The sequence below is a fragment of the Sylvia atricapilla genome, chromosome 1, assembly GCF_009819655.1.
Source record: "Sylvia atricapilla isolate bSylAtr1 chromosome 1, bSylAtr1.pri, whole genome shotgun sequence".
In the NCBI taxonomy this organism is placed as follows: domain Eukaryota; kingdom Metazoa; phylum Chordata; class Aves; order Passeriformes; family Sylviidae; genus Sylvia; species Sylvia atricapilla.
In genome coordinates, this window is record NC_089140.1 from 116526060 (window position 1) to 116542586 (window position 16527).

The 16527-nt window shown below is 33.9% G+C and overlaps 1 protein-coding gene across 4 annotated transcripts in view; it reads right to left on the reverse strand.

Moving 5' to 3' along the window:
• The window catches only part of ASPH (aspartate beta-hydroxylase), a 110668-nt gene that overhangs the window by 61854 nt on the left and 32287 nt on the right, over window positions 1–16527 (reverse strand). For 3 of the 4 annotated variants that reach the window (XM_066331670.1, XM_066331687.1, XM_066331695.1), the window contains 7 exons: window positions 8229–8318; window positions 6649–6723; window positions 6005–6166; window positions 4310–4369; window positions 2726–2782; window positions 2159–2203; window positions 1343–1378 (listed from right to left, as the gene is read on the reverse strand). In XM_066331670.1, coding sequence (XP_066187767.1) covers window positions 1343–1378; window positions 2159–2203; window positions 2726–2782; window positions 4310–4369; window positions 6005–6166; window positions 6649–6723; window positions 8229–8318 — 525 coding nt within the window. The remainder of the gene's footprint in view (window positions 1–1342; window positions 1379–2158; window positions 2204–2725; window positions 2783–4309; window positions 4370–6004; window positions 6167–6648; window positions 6724–8228; window positions 8319–16527) is intronic. The other variant, XM_066331679.1, reaches the window with a different exon arrangement.

A 16527-nucleotide genomic window follows, 5' to 3' on the forward strand; every position in this document is an offset into this window, starting at 1 on the left:
TCCTGTTCTGCTTATCATCCCAATCAGAGGACTGGCAAGAATAAAGAAAGAGTAGGAGATTTATCTGATACTATAAAACTCTCACTGCACTACAGAGAGGCAACTGCACATGAAGCAATTTCTTCCTGAAGTAAATGAATGACTCACAAAATACAGTGATTCACTGTTATTGTGCTGGGGAGCCAGAAGAGGCTGCAGAACATTAAATGCTTTTGGAACTGATTTTAAAAAAGGCTGATGCAATTTACTTTGTAGCCTCCCTGATCAGCTTAGTCAAAAAGTAGATATAGATGTCTTTTCACAGGGGCATGAAAGCATTTTGTGTTTGTGTTACCACTACTATGAAAGAGCATGAAAAGTAAAGATTAGAAGCTGCACTTCATCATATCTCGGTGTGAGAAGCAGGAGAATTGATTCTTGATTAGGAACTGATCATAAAATAACTATCTCCAAGAGAAGCAAGTAAAAACTGAGGCCTGGGAAAAACCTAGTCTCTTGCTTTTTTCTCCTATTACTGCTGAGACGTTTTGTCAAGGGCACCATAACTGAGGCAAATAATTATTTTCTGCAGACTGAGAAAGACACAGGCTAAGGGGTAAGTACACCTTCGGGCCACTGAGAGTCTTTCAATGGAATTTTGACTTCTATCTCAAAGAAGGATGTTGGAATTTACCTCCTGATAACAAAGAATGAACCTCAAGGTTTTCTGTTGTAAATATTTTGAAGTTAAGAAACCCTGTCCTTTGCTCAGGGGTTACATAAACATGGGAAATAAACAAGAGTGCCTTAAAGATAAGTTAACTATTCTGAAGTGTGGTAGTCTCCAGAAGGATACCTCAAGAGGAATCACAACCACACACCTTTGTTTCAAGGCTGTGACTACTATTCTTCTCATTTACTTTTTGATTTGGTCTCAGCAATCATTAGCAAATCATCAACCAAATCAAACTAAAACAGGATAATTCCTAAAGAACTGGTAGTGGCAGACAAGACAAAAATGTGATACTGAGCTAAACAGATGCAATAAACCACATCTGATCTGCCCAGGGTTTCACAAGGAAAAAGGCATGGCAAAGGCTTCAGTGTTCTTATTCTGCATATGCACAAAGTATGGCAAAGAGGACCAATATGGGAACATAAATGAGTATGCATACTCTACACTTAGACCAGTGTTAAAAGATTGATTGATTGATTGCTTTAGACACACAACAACCCAAAACTTTAGCTGAGAACTTGCCAAGTAATGTGGCAGCATAGGAAGTTTTAAAACAAAGTAATTCCACTTGCATATTAATGAAAGATTTTGAAACTGTATTTTCACTAAATACAGCAGTTGTCATACCTTGGTCTTCACTATAATCTTCATGCACTCTGTCCTCTGTTTAAAGAAAAAGAAAATGGGCAGGAAAATTAATGGAATTTTAAGACATTAAAGACACATAAATAATACAATACAGTGTCAAGTTTATTCAGATCAAAAAATGTTTGAAACGACAGACGTTCATACTGTAACAAATTTAGTAAGAGTGTAAAGGTGAAGATTTCTAAAAGATCCTGTGAGAAGAACTGATTGATTTTCTGGCATCAAAAGATAGACTTAAAAAAGAAAGCAGTATCAGCAGGCTTTCCTACAGAGTTAATAAATATTCATAAATATTTTGATTCTGAACTATTTATGAATCATTTCTATATACAGTAACTTCTACAGTGTAATTTTGGTATGTACTTGTTATGGCTTACTTGCTTTTAAAAATACTTAGAGATACTACTTTCTTCTTGACATCACATTAACTGCAACATTTCTGGCATATTTAAATTCCTTTTTATGCACAGAAAAACTTCTATACATATTAAAATACCACTATCCGTTCTCCTGGAAAATCAGCCCTCAAAATACTACTCTGCCCATTTGGCTGGCATTACAGAGAAGTAGAACTCATATAGGTTTTTGCATTTCCTTAGGAAGTTATTATGTCTACACTTTCAATTCGCATTCTGAAAAAATAATACCTAGGAGCTCCAAAGTCTTGGGTGTTGTGTGTTGTTGTGGTTTGTTTTGTTTGTTTGTCTGGGGGGATTTGTGTGTGTGTGGCTGTCTTGGTTTGGGGCCAAAATTCAGTGACCCTTCAATAACAAGAAGGAAGACTTTGGACTGTACCTGCATAATGTTCCATAGCATCTTCTGGCATTACCTCAGAGTCACCTTGAACAGAAATATTTAATATTTTATATTCCAACTGAATTTTCATGCAACAGATACATACCACAAAAGAGCTTAAAAAGGTCACATATTTAGCTCAGAAATGAAGGAAATAATCATACTGACTTAATACTACAATATTTTATTTGAAAGTGACAGCTGAATTATAAAACACATCCAGGAACTACACCATAAAACACAGAGTACAGTAAGTACAAATGCATATTTGCATTTAGGCTTGAAGTTAGGAATATAAGTAGGTGTTGGATAATCAATCCATTAATTAGACTAGGAAACTCTCGACAGAACAAAATATTTATGTAAATATTTGTAGATTGGATTCATGGAGTGTTATGCTCACAAACGTAATGGTAACAGCGGCATAAAAATCAGGCCTACTTGAAACTACCTAAAAATCATTTGAAAATAGAACTGTGAAGACACAGTCAATATGACACGTCAATTTGTAGTACATTTTAAAAAGTATGATTATATTATCATTTCAAGCAATAAATATTTACAAACCTGGAGTGTCTTGATCACTTACTCTCTCTTCCAAATCTGCAACATAATCATCTAAGGCTGTAAATGAAATATGAACAAATAAATATGTTGAAATTAAAAATATGAAATATGTTTAACATTCCATTGCTTTAACCTGTATCCATGAGTCTGTCAATGGCTGAATGTAGCTCCTTAGCTGAAAACTGAAAAACTAGAACTTTATAAACTGACACCTGCAACTTGACAGATGGCAACCTAATGGAAGGTGTTGGGCCATTATCTATTCCAGCCTTCTGCTATACTCTCTGTAGGAAAACTAGAGCAGTATTTTAATTTCTTTTTTTCTAATACAAATAAAAAATGCAAACATCCTCTATCTTCAAAACTGCAAAGTATCTCTGTTACTAATGTGCTGGAGGCTCACTTGGTGATGGATCATTAGAAGACTGGATATGAACCAGAAACTGACCTTGTAAAATATGTACTTCACTTCTGGCATCTCAGATTTAGAGCAATTTACCTCATTACCTAGCTAAATTTGGGGATTATTTTCCTCTATAACTACAATTCTTTTAAATGCTGTTAATATACTCACTATGACACATCTGATAAAACACAGTACTGAAGGTAAAAGTAACTTATTGTTTTACTTTGGAAGTATAATAGCTTGGATTCTAAAGCAGTAATCCCCCCACACAGTTTGGAATAAACAGTTTTAGCTGTATCAAACAAATAAAACTATTCTTCTGTCACATCTGTGACACCAAACACAACTGCAAAGTCTAGAGCTAATACTGAGTCAAACATAGGAAGCCTAGTACAAATAGAAATCAATACCTAATGTAAATGCAAGATATTGTCCAAATTGAAAAGAAACATTGTTAGAATCCTGAAGAAAATACTTATGAGACAGTAGGGAAACTGCAATATCCACTTAATGCTTCTTCATAATGGGAAAGATGAGCTAATGCCATTGTACGTGATATCAAGCATAACACAAAGATGACTATAAGTAATAGGATTAGTCCAAGCCAAATTTCAAAAAGCTTTCAAGATTAATTAAAATGTGCAGAAACACAGAACAAGGATAGTTCAGAATTACATCCTTGATGTTGAGTCACTCTGTGATAGCAGATTCAGCCACAAAGAAGCAAACAGTGCTGAAGGAAAGGTATGAAAATCTGGATGCTCCTAATGCCAAGAAAAATAGTCTAGAAGAACCTTAGTATTACAGATTGTATGAAGACAATATAAGCAATAATTCTCATTCTCACTTTTTCACTGTATAACCATAGATCATTTGCCTACCCAATCCCCAATCATACACAACAGCCAGAAACACACAGTAAATAAAAAGCTTTTGCACCAATGAAAGCAAAATACCTGTCACCTGTTACTTGTAATAAAGATTTTCAATAGCAAGTATGATACAGTCATCACAAAGAAAAATTCTCCAAGACAATTACTAGTTATTGAAAGAAAAAAAAAACAAATTCAAAATTACGTATTTCTAAACCTGTCTAACCTTTTCTATTTTTCTTTCTCATATAATTTGTTATATTGAGGCAGAAAATAATTATTACTGAGTATGGAAAAACAAGATACCTGGAATTTCGTGTGATTCAGACTCCACAGCTCCAACATCATCCACCATGGGATCAGCATCTGAGAAACAAATACATTTGCACAAACTTTAACATTTTTAAATCAACAAAATACCAGAAACCCTCTAACAGATTATTGTCAGGACAATAATACTCCTAAGCTGAAATTCTAAACAAATTTCTCCTAATGGCAGCAGGATATGCATATATATAGAAAAAATGTTACTATTTTATTTATTTACAATATTGAGAATGTGTATGTATGAATAAACTCTATAAACATTTCCTCAAAAAAAAGAGAACTCTCCACAGAAATTTCTGAAGAAATTGGAGGAAAGAAGAATATATTCACTTTGCCTTCTTAATTGCAAAGATTTCAAGTAAATGGAATTTGAATTTCTCCTCTAGTCTCCTACTTTGACTTGTGCTGTGGATGAGTAACAGATACAGATCCGAGGAGGTATAATAGACCCCTACAGAAGAGTTACTTCGGTTGTGAAGAAAGAATCTCAGTGCACTTCCAGCAATCAAAACTTTTAGATAACATCGATTACATGGATTTTATCAAAAGGTATCAAGAGATATTAAAAGATAGGTAAAACTTTCAGCAGTACAAATAAAAAGCATTCAGAAAATTTTCCCCCTGGTTGGATTTAGATCATATGACTCTGCTTTAATATTTTGACTACAACTTTTGTCATCCAGTCAATACCCCTAGGTGACAAGATATGACCACCTTCTTTATATGATGTCTGCATCTCTGCAGGACTTAAATATAGTTAATGCTCTTAGGGTGGCATATTTGAATGAAAGAAGAATGAGAATAAAGTATAGAAAATACTGTGTTGATAAACTTTAAAAGTTAGTTAAATAAACCAAAAGGTCCAGAAGCAGACTCCATACAGGTTTTACTGATGGGGAATTGGATAGATTGAGAGCAGCCACACCAAGAAGCATTTGGGGGTGCTGGTAGATGAAAGACTGGATGTGGAACGCCTCTCCAGAGGTGTGAGAAAAGGCTGAGAACTGGGGCTCAGCCTGGAGAAAAAAAAAACAACGCTCTGAGGTGACCTAATTGCAGCCTTTCAGTATCCTAGGGGGACAAAGAAGATGAAGAGGGACTTTTTACAAGGGCATATAGAGACAGGAAAGGGGGTTTGGCTTTAAACTGAAAGGGGGCAGGTTTAGATTCGACATGAAGTAAAAATTCTTCACTGTGAGGGTGATGAAGCACTGGAACATGCTGCCCAGAGAAGCTGTGAATGCCTTATCTTTGGAAGTGTTCAAGGCTAGGCCAGATGGGGCTTTGAATAATCTGGTCTAATGAAAGGTGTCCTTCATGTCAGAAGGGTCAGAACAAGGTGATCTTTAAAGCCCCTTTCAACCAAAACCATTCTATATGGTTACATTCATGCCTCTATTGGGGAGAGATATGCATATCTGGAGCACAGATTAGTTTTGTTGAAAGCCCATAGACTAGTAATTAGTAATATATGGTTACCTGGATTCCAAAACACATAGCATTGAAATATCCCATTTTGACTTCAAGTATATTTATTTGCTAAATAATGCTGTGGTTGACACTCGCTAAGGCCTCTATTTTAAGCAGAAATTACAAGTCCAGGTTTTAATGAGACATATTTTGTATGGGTTGGGTTTTCTTTGGTAAATTTCTTTTTAAATGTCATCCAGATACCTTTATGAACTGAGTCTGGTGTCTCATATGCTTCTGGAATTTCATTCTCAAATTCTCTGAGCATGTCATCTGTTGCAGGAGCTTCAAAAGTTTCTCCATGTATTTCTTCCTTTACTTGCCATTGGTCACTTACACTTTCATCTACGTCTTCATGTCTCTCTCCTAATCAATAATGCAGATTGTTAGTGAATAAATTTCCTTTGGTATATTATGTTACCAGCCAATATTCAGTCTTCAGTATGCCCTTTGTGTTTTCCAGCTAGCCTCCAAAGGGAATGGGGAGTGATAGAAAACTTATCTGCACAGTCCAGCATAATAAACCCAACTTGCCAGGACCTTCTTTGCTCCCAGTAAAGGCCTACTCTGCTCTGTCCACTCTTGATCTCTACACAGTGTTTTAGGAACCTTTTGTTACATAACTCATTTGAGCTATTACTGCTAAATAAGTCTGGATAAGAAGACGCAGTTTTAGGATTTGATGATCAAACCTTCTGAATTTTCTTGAAAATGACAAATCAGTTGATTTGAATGTATTGGGCAGGCAAAAGCACTTTAAGTGCATACCAAAACCAGACTCTGAGATTCATCTAGCCTACGGCAGTATTTATAAACTCTTCAGTGATTTCTAAGTGTTAATGCATTACCAGGCTGGGAATGAAGAGCTTCATGAAGAACAGATTGAATTTCCTCTTCCAATTCTACATCAGCAGTCTTGTGCTCTAAAAGGATTATAAATTGCAGTGAAGGTGAGTGCAAAAGGCAAAATCTAAATATTAATTCAAGATTTGCAGCTTTTAGTAGGCTCCATAATGTTCTTAAATCTCTTGGACAAAGTTCCCTAGACTGACCTGGTGAGCCTCTGCAACTTACACAACTAAAAAAAAACAATTTTGCCTTGCTTCCTCTCCAACATATAAAGTATTGCAACAATCACATCAAATTCATCCATCTGAACATGAATTGGAAGAATTTATCTACATGGCATTTTTTGCACATATATTTTTCCAGTAATAACTACCAGTAATAACTTCAGGTAACTATTCAAACCAAGAACTCTCTTCTAAGGAATTCATTTACCAATACTTTCACCGTTATCATCCCGCAATTTAGGCAGCAGAACTAGCAAGTCATATCTGAAAACAAAATACGAGTTGCAGAAGTAGGGTCCTGTCGACTTCATAAACAGGGAAAATACATATTAACATCACAATATCAACATCCTGTTCCACTACAAATTGCCAGGAGAAATCACAACTGGTTTCACAGACAAGTGGTTGCCATGTAACACACCAGCCCAGGACATAATAGGATTTTGTATGAAGTGTTGTCTTCATATAAATGTCCTGAGATTAACATTGAGAAACCCTACAATGATACCTCTGACAAAAAAAGCTCTAAACCAGATAACAGCTGCATTTTCAAATAAGGATCCAAAATGGTATGAAAAATGGTCGCACAAAAACCAAAACCACACACACACACACACACGAAACCCCACCCAATCAGGAAATCATATCTTGATACATTTTATAAATGATATCCTAAGAAAAGTAATGCAAGTCTTTTAAAACAAAATCTATATTCCATAGATTCCACTGGCCATATGCTCTGTATTTGTATGTTTATGTATTACGGTTCACATAAACATCACACAGGATAAGCCTCTTCAATAAACAGGAAAGAACATGTAATCTCTGAATAACACTAAAGCAAATCACATACGTGAAATGTGACATGTAAAATATTTTTTCTTGACTCCTTCTAAATTCTATTATATTTTATTAATACTGCATGGCTTTTAAAATGTTAATTTTTTAACACTAGGAGCTCTGTTTATTGCATTTGTTATATACTAGTAGTTTTAGGGGGAAAGTAAGTACTTTATTATCTTATTAAGTTGGTTTTTGAGAGGGTTTTGTTTGTTAAGGCGAAGAATCTGCTGTTAATTCTGGTTAGATATATAGTTGGAAATTGATCTAAACCACAACCATACATCATCAGAAAGTTATTCTAATGTGATATGGCTACAATGGTAACCATGAAATTTTACACTTTTCATGGTCAGTGATTTATATGAAGTTATAAACAGTGATTCCTGTTAAAAAAACTTCAGTAGATAAGCAACACAAAATCTACAAAAGAGTTGCATGTTAATGACACAGAATTATAATTCAAATGAAGCATTCTATCTTTTGTTTTGCCTACAGTTCATGAAAGGTCTTACCTGATTCGACATATGGCTTTTCAGAAGGCTGGTCAGTCTCCTCAGATTCTGGTGATGCTGGCTGTGCTGGGACAGATCTTTCTTTAAGGCCTGCATTTTTCAGTTATAAAGTTAACTTTATGCCCTTTTTGAACCGATTCACTTATAAAATAAGAATGTTCTTTTAATCAAACTGCAACTGATGTTACTCTCGAAAAATGCATTTGAACAATCACAAATACAGGGCTGTCCTAATATACAGTGATATATATAAATACCAAAGTGTATTCAGATAGTAAACAAAGATGTTTGAATGACAAACATACAATGAGGAGGTAAAAAGGGACAGAAATATAAGCACTTGCCTTTATTTCAAAGTAACTGAACTATAAATGACTATGGTATTCTCAACATCTACTCAGTATCCAGTAAAAAAAATAGGCAGCAATTGTTTCTCTCACTTTTTAATTTGGGCAAGAAGTGCTTCATTCATCAATTTTATAGGTTGCATAAAAGAACTAATTTGAACCTTATGAAAAGCTGCACAGAATGAGAAGAGTTATTTTAAATTCATGTGTTACATCTTATAAGACTTGATAAGGATTAGTTTGTTTTGACAGCTAAATGACTACAGAAAAAGAATGATTGATGGAATTTTACCACTAAGATCCTGACCATCTATACCACAGTCTCTTTCTAGATCAAAAAAACAATGAAAAGAAAGCAATCAACAAATGTAATGATCGATACCATCTGCATGGTAGGAGATAGGGATATAGCTGTGATAGATCATGTCACATCTTAAGACACCATATGCTCAAGAATGTATTGCTTTTTGACTAACTCTCCTCTCAACTCTCCTTTAGGACAGCTCAAGCAAGACTTATACAAGACATTCAGACTGGGTATAAGAAAAGCCTGACACACCCACAACCTCCCACCACTACAAGGGCAGTGAAATCAGTGGAAAAGACTGTACAGAGAGGCTGTACATTCCCATCCTTGGAAGTTTGAAAGACCACATTGGAAAATGGCCAGAGCGACCTGGTCATTCTTCCGAAATGACCCTGTTTTGAGCAGGATGTTGGAATAAGGATCTCCCAAAGTCCCTTCCAAATGGCATTTGCCTATGATCCTACATCCAAGGTCAATTAAGATAAGACTCCCTTGTCAAAACACACCATTGCCCAAAGCAAACCACTTTGTCAACAGCTGTATACATGGGAATCAATAGAATAGACAGTATGTAAAAAAGCAGATACTAAACTATAATGAACATTCCTGTAGTACCAGCAATCTTGTAAAAGAAACTGATAAGTGGATAAATATTATATTTCAATAAAGTACAATTAAAAAATAATTATCACATTTCTATTGGAGTCAAACATATCTCAATGCAATTGGATTAGAATGTTTCAAACCAAATTTGTGTAGACTAGAGAGATACTATTTTATGTATTGTGAGAAAAACATGTATTTATTTCAAGTAATGCTTACAGGATAACAGAATTAAGTCTATCTTTCTATATTATTTAAATTTAAATTATTTGAAGATAAGTGGTTAGGCTGTATCCAAAAGTACTGTAACTAAGAGTCTATCACTTCGGGGTCAAATTAAGAAGCTAGAAGAAAAATGCCGAATTTATACTTAGTTTTTGGCCAGTTTTCTTCTGTCACTAAAAAAACACCCATGTAGAATATTAAAATATTATTATTATGGCATTCATCTTTCCTTGCAGGAATATTAATGGCTACAAGAGTAAGAAGTTACTTCCTTCTACAATTATCTTGGGATGGAGACAAAACCAATAGCTCATATTAACCACTCTCTCACACTTCAGAATCCATGGAAAGCATGGAAACAGCCACCTTGCCTTCATAAACACCATTCAGTTACTTTACACATACACTGCTTTAAATAAGTTTTCCTATCCTCAATAACCCACATGTTCATTTCCAGACAATCACATACTCTGCTTCATGAAGAAAAAATACAAACCACTTCAAAAGACAGACAATATCCCACACCCACCAAGCACTATGGGTATTTAACAGGAAAGAAGGAACAAACAAGATTGTATCTTTGTTCCACTTGCACAACAGATGTGTATAAAAAAAACTTGATCATCAAGCTTTTTATACACATCTATTGTGTTTAACACTCATTTCTATTCAATCATGTCAAGTATGTAATATACTAAATCATTTACTTTTTGTAAGATATTATTTTCTCTCTTCAGTTTATTAAAATTACATTTAGCTTTTAATTGTCTGGCACATTTTTTGAGCTTATGTGGTAACTTGTTGCATTAAGTTTAATGACAAAAATATTTCATAGAGATATACAACAACACAACAGATCTCTGGAGCAAAAATACTTTATTTTGTGGCTGTCTGTATAGCCTGGAGTGCTGCTCAAATAAAATTTTCTTTGGAAAGGAAAAAAAGAAAACAACCCAACCTTTCCAGAACCCCATAAAGTTTGGGTCATAGATACAATATGTCAATCAGAACAGCAATTAATTCCAAATTTCACTCCCACACAGTTACAAGTTCTGTCACATTACGGGAGAAAATAAAAAGTGATGCGCATTATACCATTGTGCCCCAATCATTGAGAAGTGTGATTTGAATGCTCCTCTGGTCAAAAATGCATTTTAACACTTACCAGAGCAAAGCTGAGTAAATGTACCTATCATCACCAAAACTTAACAGAGAATGTTCATTATGTTAGTGCATTTATTAGATCATCATTCTCTCATATTTTTTGCTAGGCACTGTAATTGTTCACAATGTACATCTCTTCCCTCCCTCTTCATGAGTTTATAAATATTTAGAAAATACCTCAGAGTAAATCATCTCTGTTAATTATCACAGCTAGAATCTTAAGATACTATACTGTTTTCTACAGATTTAATTTGAACTATTTTTCATAACTATTTGAATATTTCATTTTCTCTAAAAAAAAAGAAATCACCTTTAACCTTACTATCATATCTTGTAATTCTAGGGATCAAAGCATGATGCAGACATACGTATGGAACAGCTGAGGGAAGTGTATTGCAAACAGTTATAAACAAAATTTTTAGCAAAATCACAGACAGAATTAATCTCCAGGACTTCAATCTTAAATTATCATCCACATGCATATATATACTCAGTCTCAATTTCACTCCTCAGTTTTGTTTTCTTGAAACTAATGCTGGAGTACACCAAGAATGAATCTAAAACTTCCATTACAAATTTTGTTCTGAATCTGTGTAATTATATTGTGCCATTCATGCAATATACTTGCTTTCAAATTTATTTGGAAAATATTCATTTTTAAATAAACTTGAAAGCAACCATAGATTTATTCTGAAATCTCTCTATTATCTCTGCAGAAATACTTTGCAACTTTATTTATTCTAATGAGATTGCTGGATAAATCCTTCCTTGATGCTAAAAATACAGCTGTAAGAACAAACTAACACAAGATTTTGCTTATGGAAGCACCATACACTTAAAAGTGCACTTAAACTTGAAGAAGATAATAGCTGCAAAAATATATAAGGTGCTCTCTAAACAGATTCAACCAGAATAGAATAGTACTAGCATATCACATCTTAAATGTAATTGGAATACAACAGTACTTATCAGTGTTGAAATAGGTGGCCTAATTTTCAGCAGTAGTCATTACCAAAAGATTGGCAAACTTGGAAAGAAATCAGAACACAGTTAAATAATAAGTTATAATGAATCAAGCTTTCCAACACAAATATAGAGAAATAAAATAATTAAATTAATAGGGAATGGAAGAAAAGCAGAAATATATTGTCGTGGGACCAAAAGACAAAAAATGTAGGAACATTCTGATTGAGTATACTCTGGGGTCTCATGAAAAAGTGCAACACTCAGGTTGGTTTGACTATTTGTGTAAAAAATAGTTTTCTCAGGATAAGAAATAGTTTCCTATGGGAAAAAAGTTTGGCAGAGAAGAAGTTACATTGATTTGTTTAGTTCCTATGACACTACAGTCCATTAATGCTCCTTTTGGTTGTCTCTATGAAATAGAAATATTTTATGAGTCTCTACTACATGTGTCCAGATGAGCCTGTTAATATTGCTTTTAAACCTGCATTTCATATAGAACATTAGACCTTCATCTCCACATCAAGCAAATACAAGTAAACAAGGAAGAAAAAAAAACCCAATCACAAACCAACCCCAAACTCATATTTAGAATAACTTGAAGTAACCGGCATCAATTTGACATTTAAATGTTTTTAATATACATTGGTAGCCAGGCACATTAACACATGTACATACTTGAGTTTCATAGCAGACATATCTGCTTTGTGTTTACAATACCAGTACACACTGAACAGTTCTTTAAAAATATTATATATAACCTTTGTTCACACTTTTTTCCAGAAAATATTTTCTTATTGCCCTATTTGCCACGTTCAGATAATATGCTGAATTTTACATTCTTGAGGTCTGTTCCTCATTAGCAGAACAGGAACTCTTGTTTATTTCTTTTCTTTCTTGTCTTCCTTGGATTGGCTTTTAACTATCTTTTTGGTTTCTTTGTCTTTTCCCACCTGACCGGTGCCATCCTTTTCACTGGCTGACTTTTTTGTAGTCTCCTTGGATTTTATACTTTTATCTTGGCCTTTTTCCTTTCCTCTGTCTCTTTTAACCTTGTCAGAATCTTTCTTTAATTTATTCGTATCAACAGGTTTCTTGTCCTTTCGATCAGTAGCATCTTTTCCTTTCCTGGATTTCTTTTTCTCTTCTTCATTTTCCTCCTTCTTGGATTCCTGCTTGTCCCTTACTTTCTTGAGTGATTCTTTAATAACTTCTTTTACTTTTTAGTTTTTCATTTAAAAAAGAGGAAATGTTCAGTGAGAGAACCAATCTTAGGCCAAAAAATATCTTATGAACAACCATGTAAAAGCTCTGATCAAGTTATTACTTAATGTTTGTTAGATTTAAACTAGTATCATTAACTCCTAAGCTTTAAGCAATTTTAAAAAAATTAGTTTTGACTTCTAGGAACATCTCACAACATGCAGCCAGTGAATAACCTTGGCTTATACTGCAGCTGCATCCAAGTGTTAATCTAGAGAAAACCATGCCACTATTATCTTAGTGCTAACTTCTGCAGAATGCTAAAACCCCTTTTGCCTATGAGCATGAGAATCACAATAAATTTTGATCCTTTGACAACAGTGTAACAGTTGTAAACATTATTACACAAATTCATAATACAATGGTTTATTGATATTTATCTCATATTAAGCAAAGACACAAAAAAGATAAAAAAGTGTGTATTGAGAAGTGCAAGCAAGAAGAAGCAGCCATGTCCTGTTGAATTAAGTCCAAAAAAGTTAACTGGGTTAGACTAAACTCAGTGAAATCAAAGCAATAATTGTAAATTGGTTCTTACAACTTTGCTTTTCAGTTTATCAGTAACTTTTTTTTTTTCTTTATTTTACTTTTGGAGTTGTGTCTCTTGTGCTTCTTTTCTCTACTTCAATTAACATTTGGCTGTGACAGGGGTATACAGATAATATGTCATAAAATAATCAAAACAGAATTCTTGAAATTTATGTTCAATACATTTAATGTTCAATATTTACTTCCATTTTGCCATAGTTTTCAAAATATTTGTCAGTACCAGTAGAATTCTCCAGAATAAGGAATTTTTAAGTTAATAAAATTGAGATATTTTTCCATTAAATCTGCATGCAGTATTTGCATTAGATTTTGAAATTAATACTCCCACATTATTAAGAAATTGATATTGACTTTTAAAAATAATCAGGCCTATTTTTATTCAGACTTTTGAGAGAAACTGCAGTCTGTTGAGGCGAGAAAGCAGGTCTACCCCTAGCCACTGTGTAACGTTTCTCTGGAGTGAACAATGCAGTTACAAGTCCCAGTCTAAAAATAATGACATCGTATTTTCTTCTAAATGGTTTTTGACACAAAAAGTTTGAAATACACCATTTCTTTGCTCTCATATCAAACATTGAAAAATAATCCAAAACTGGGGAAAGAATTGCTAAGTGACATTTATTACATTCTTGGAAACATGCAGTTTGCAACCAAGTTATACCAAAGCACAATGCGAAACAAATGCTAAAAATTTCAACTTAATGCAAGATGCTGAGGAAAGCCACACTGAAATGAGCAGCAAGCTTTCCTCAGCAAATACACTTTTTTCCTCATGAAGGTCTGTATGGTGAACAGCATGCTTCTATCATATACTGCCAGAAAAAAGCACCTGACAGTCCGTATGTTGTTAATGTAACACAGAGACTGCTTCCATAGACTCGTGCTGCCTGGAGATAACCAAGCAGATATAAAAAGCTAAGCACCTGAAGTACATCTGGTACCTAGATGTTTGCTAATTAGCTTTTGGTGGTACCTTGGTGAGGCTAATTAGCTTTTTTTGTCTTCAACACTATGACCTGTTCATACAGCAATGTAATTATAAATAAATATATGGCATAAATTGGTTGCAAGCTATCCCACACTATGCTTTTAGAAAATGTTGCAATCAATCCTGCAAATAATATTAAAGGGGAAGTTACTGAATTTTGCCTAAATTTCAACTTCCACAGGGAAAAAAAAAACAAAACAGATTAAACTATTAAAGTACAGCCTTAGAAGAATTAAGGCACTTGAGTCCAAATACAATATAGTAATAATGAATTCATGGATGATAACAAAGAGGATTTGACACGAAGCAAGTTCTTACTTAAAAACATGCAGAATATCAGGTTATCACAAACTACTTACAATCCAAACAAGACATCTGTTGTAAAAAAATCCACACAAATGAAATATAATCTCTAGTTAGGAAAGCACTCGCATTGCCACTAAATTTCAATCAGTAGTAAAAAAATATACTGAAAAATTGCAAGAACAATAGTTTGCTGCACCATTAGAAAATACTTAGCCAACACAGCTCGTATTAGTAAACATTATAACCCACAGTTGGTATCTGTAATGCACATGCATTTCATACATCATTATCTGCATAAAGTTCCGCATGAAAAAGAACATTAAAAATACCTTTGAGTTTAGTTTTTTTCTTGGCTACCCCTCCTGGCTCCTCACCTAATTAGTTGCAAAATGGAAATAGGTTATGAACATATTTCTGATGTTTAACAAACTTGACATGAAATTTCCCAACCTGCCATGTTATGTAAAAAGTTCTCTTTACATTTTATGGAAAAATACAGACTATTAACTCATTAAAAATAAAGCAACTTCAGCTGCAGGACCATGACAAGTACTGATAAGAAAGACTAAGTAATCAAAGAAAAGTACCACATTACCAGATGCATCCTACTTGTGACGTGTCTTAACCTGGAGATTGTTCAGTTCTCTGCAGACAAGTGCTGCCACATAATTATAACCAACACTCCCTCTGATTTCTCTGCAAAGTATTTGTCAGTCCCCTCTCAAACGCACTAATATATATTTCTACAAAATTTCATAAATATTTTATAAACACGTAAACTCAAAAGGCCTTCAGTACACAGGTACCTGCAGGGTATATAAATTGACTGTTTTCTTACCACAAATTACAACAAATGTTTGTTTGCTTATCCAAAGGAAAATAATGTTTTGCTAAAGGTATTGCTCAGATCCAAAAGCAGTTCCCATTTCATTAGACTTAAAATACTTACTGCATTACTTCAGACATTACTTAAGACAGTTAGGATTTTTATTTTTAAAAATAAACCTTATTCTTCAAAATCAGGTACTGTCTTCTTTTCCCATTGTAGCTAACAAACTGAGAGCAGTCAGCCTCTTGATCGTACTTTACAGCTAGTACCACACGAGGCCTAAAGGCAAAAGCCTTTCCAAAAATATAAATAATATTTAGCTTCATCTTTTTAATACCATTAAAAGAGACTGGATTATCACTATCATGATGCTGTGGATTAAGACTTAAATCCCACAAACAGCAATTTTAACCACAAAAATCATGTAGGTTGCTACCTAAAAGCCAACTAGAAAGAAAAAAAATTGTAAATATGTATTTTTAAACTTTTACAAATATCACTAAACAACATGAGATATTCCTATGTCTCAACACTAGGCTTCTCAGACATACAAAACACCTAAGCTGAACATCTGCACCATGAGCTTAGGTTTCCAGAAAAAAATATCTACCTAAACTGTGTAACATATCAACACTTAATATGAAAAAACCAAAAATACTCTGATAGCCCATACTAAAAAATGATATCATTAATTTAAAGAATGTAGCCATTAAAGTAATTGTAGTTACCTTGCATTGCATTTCTATACTACACAT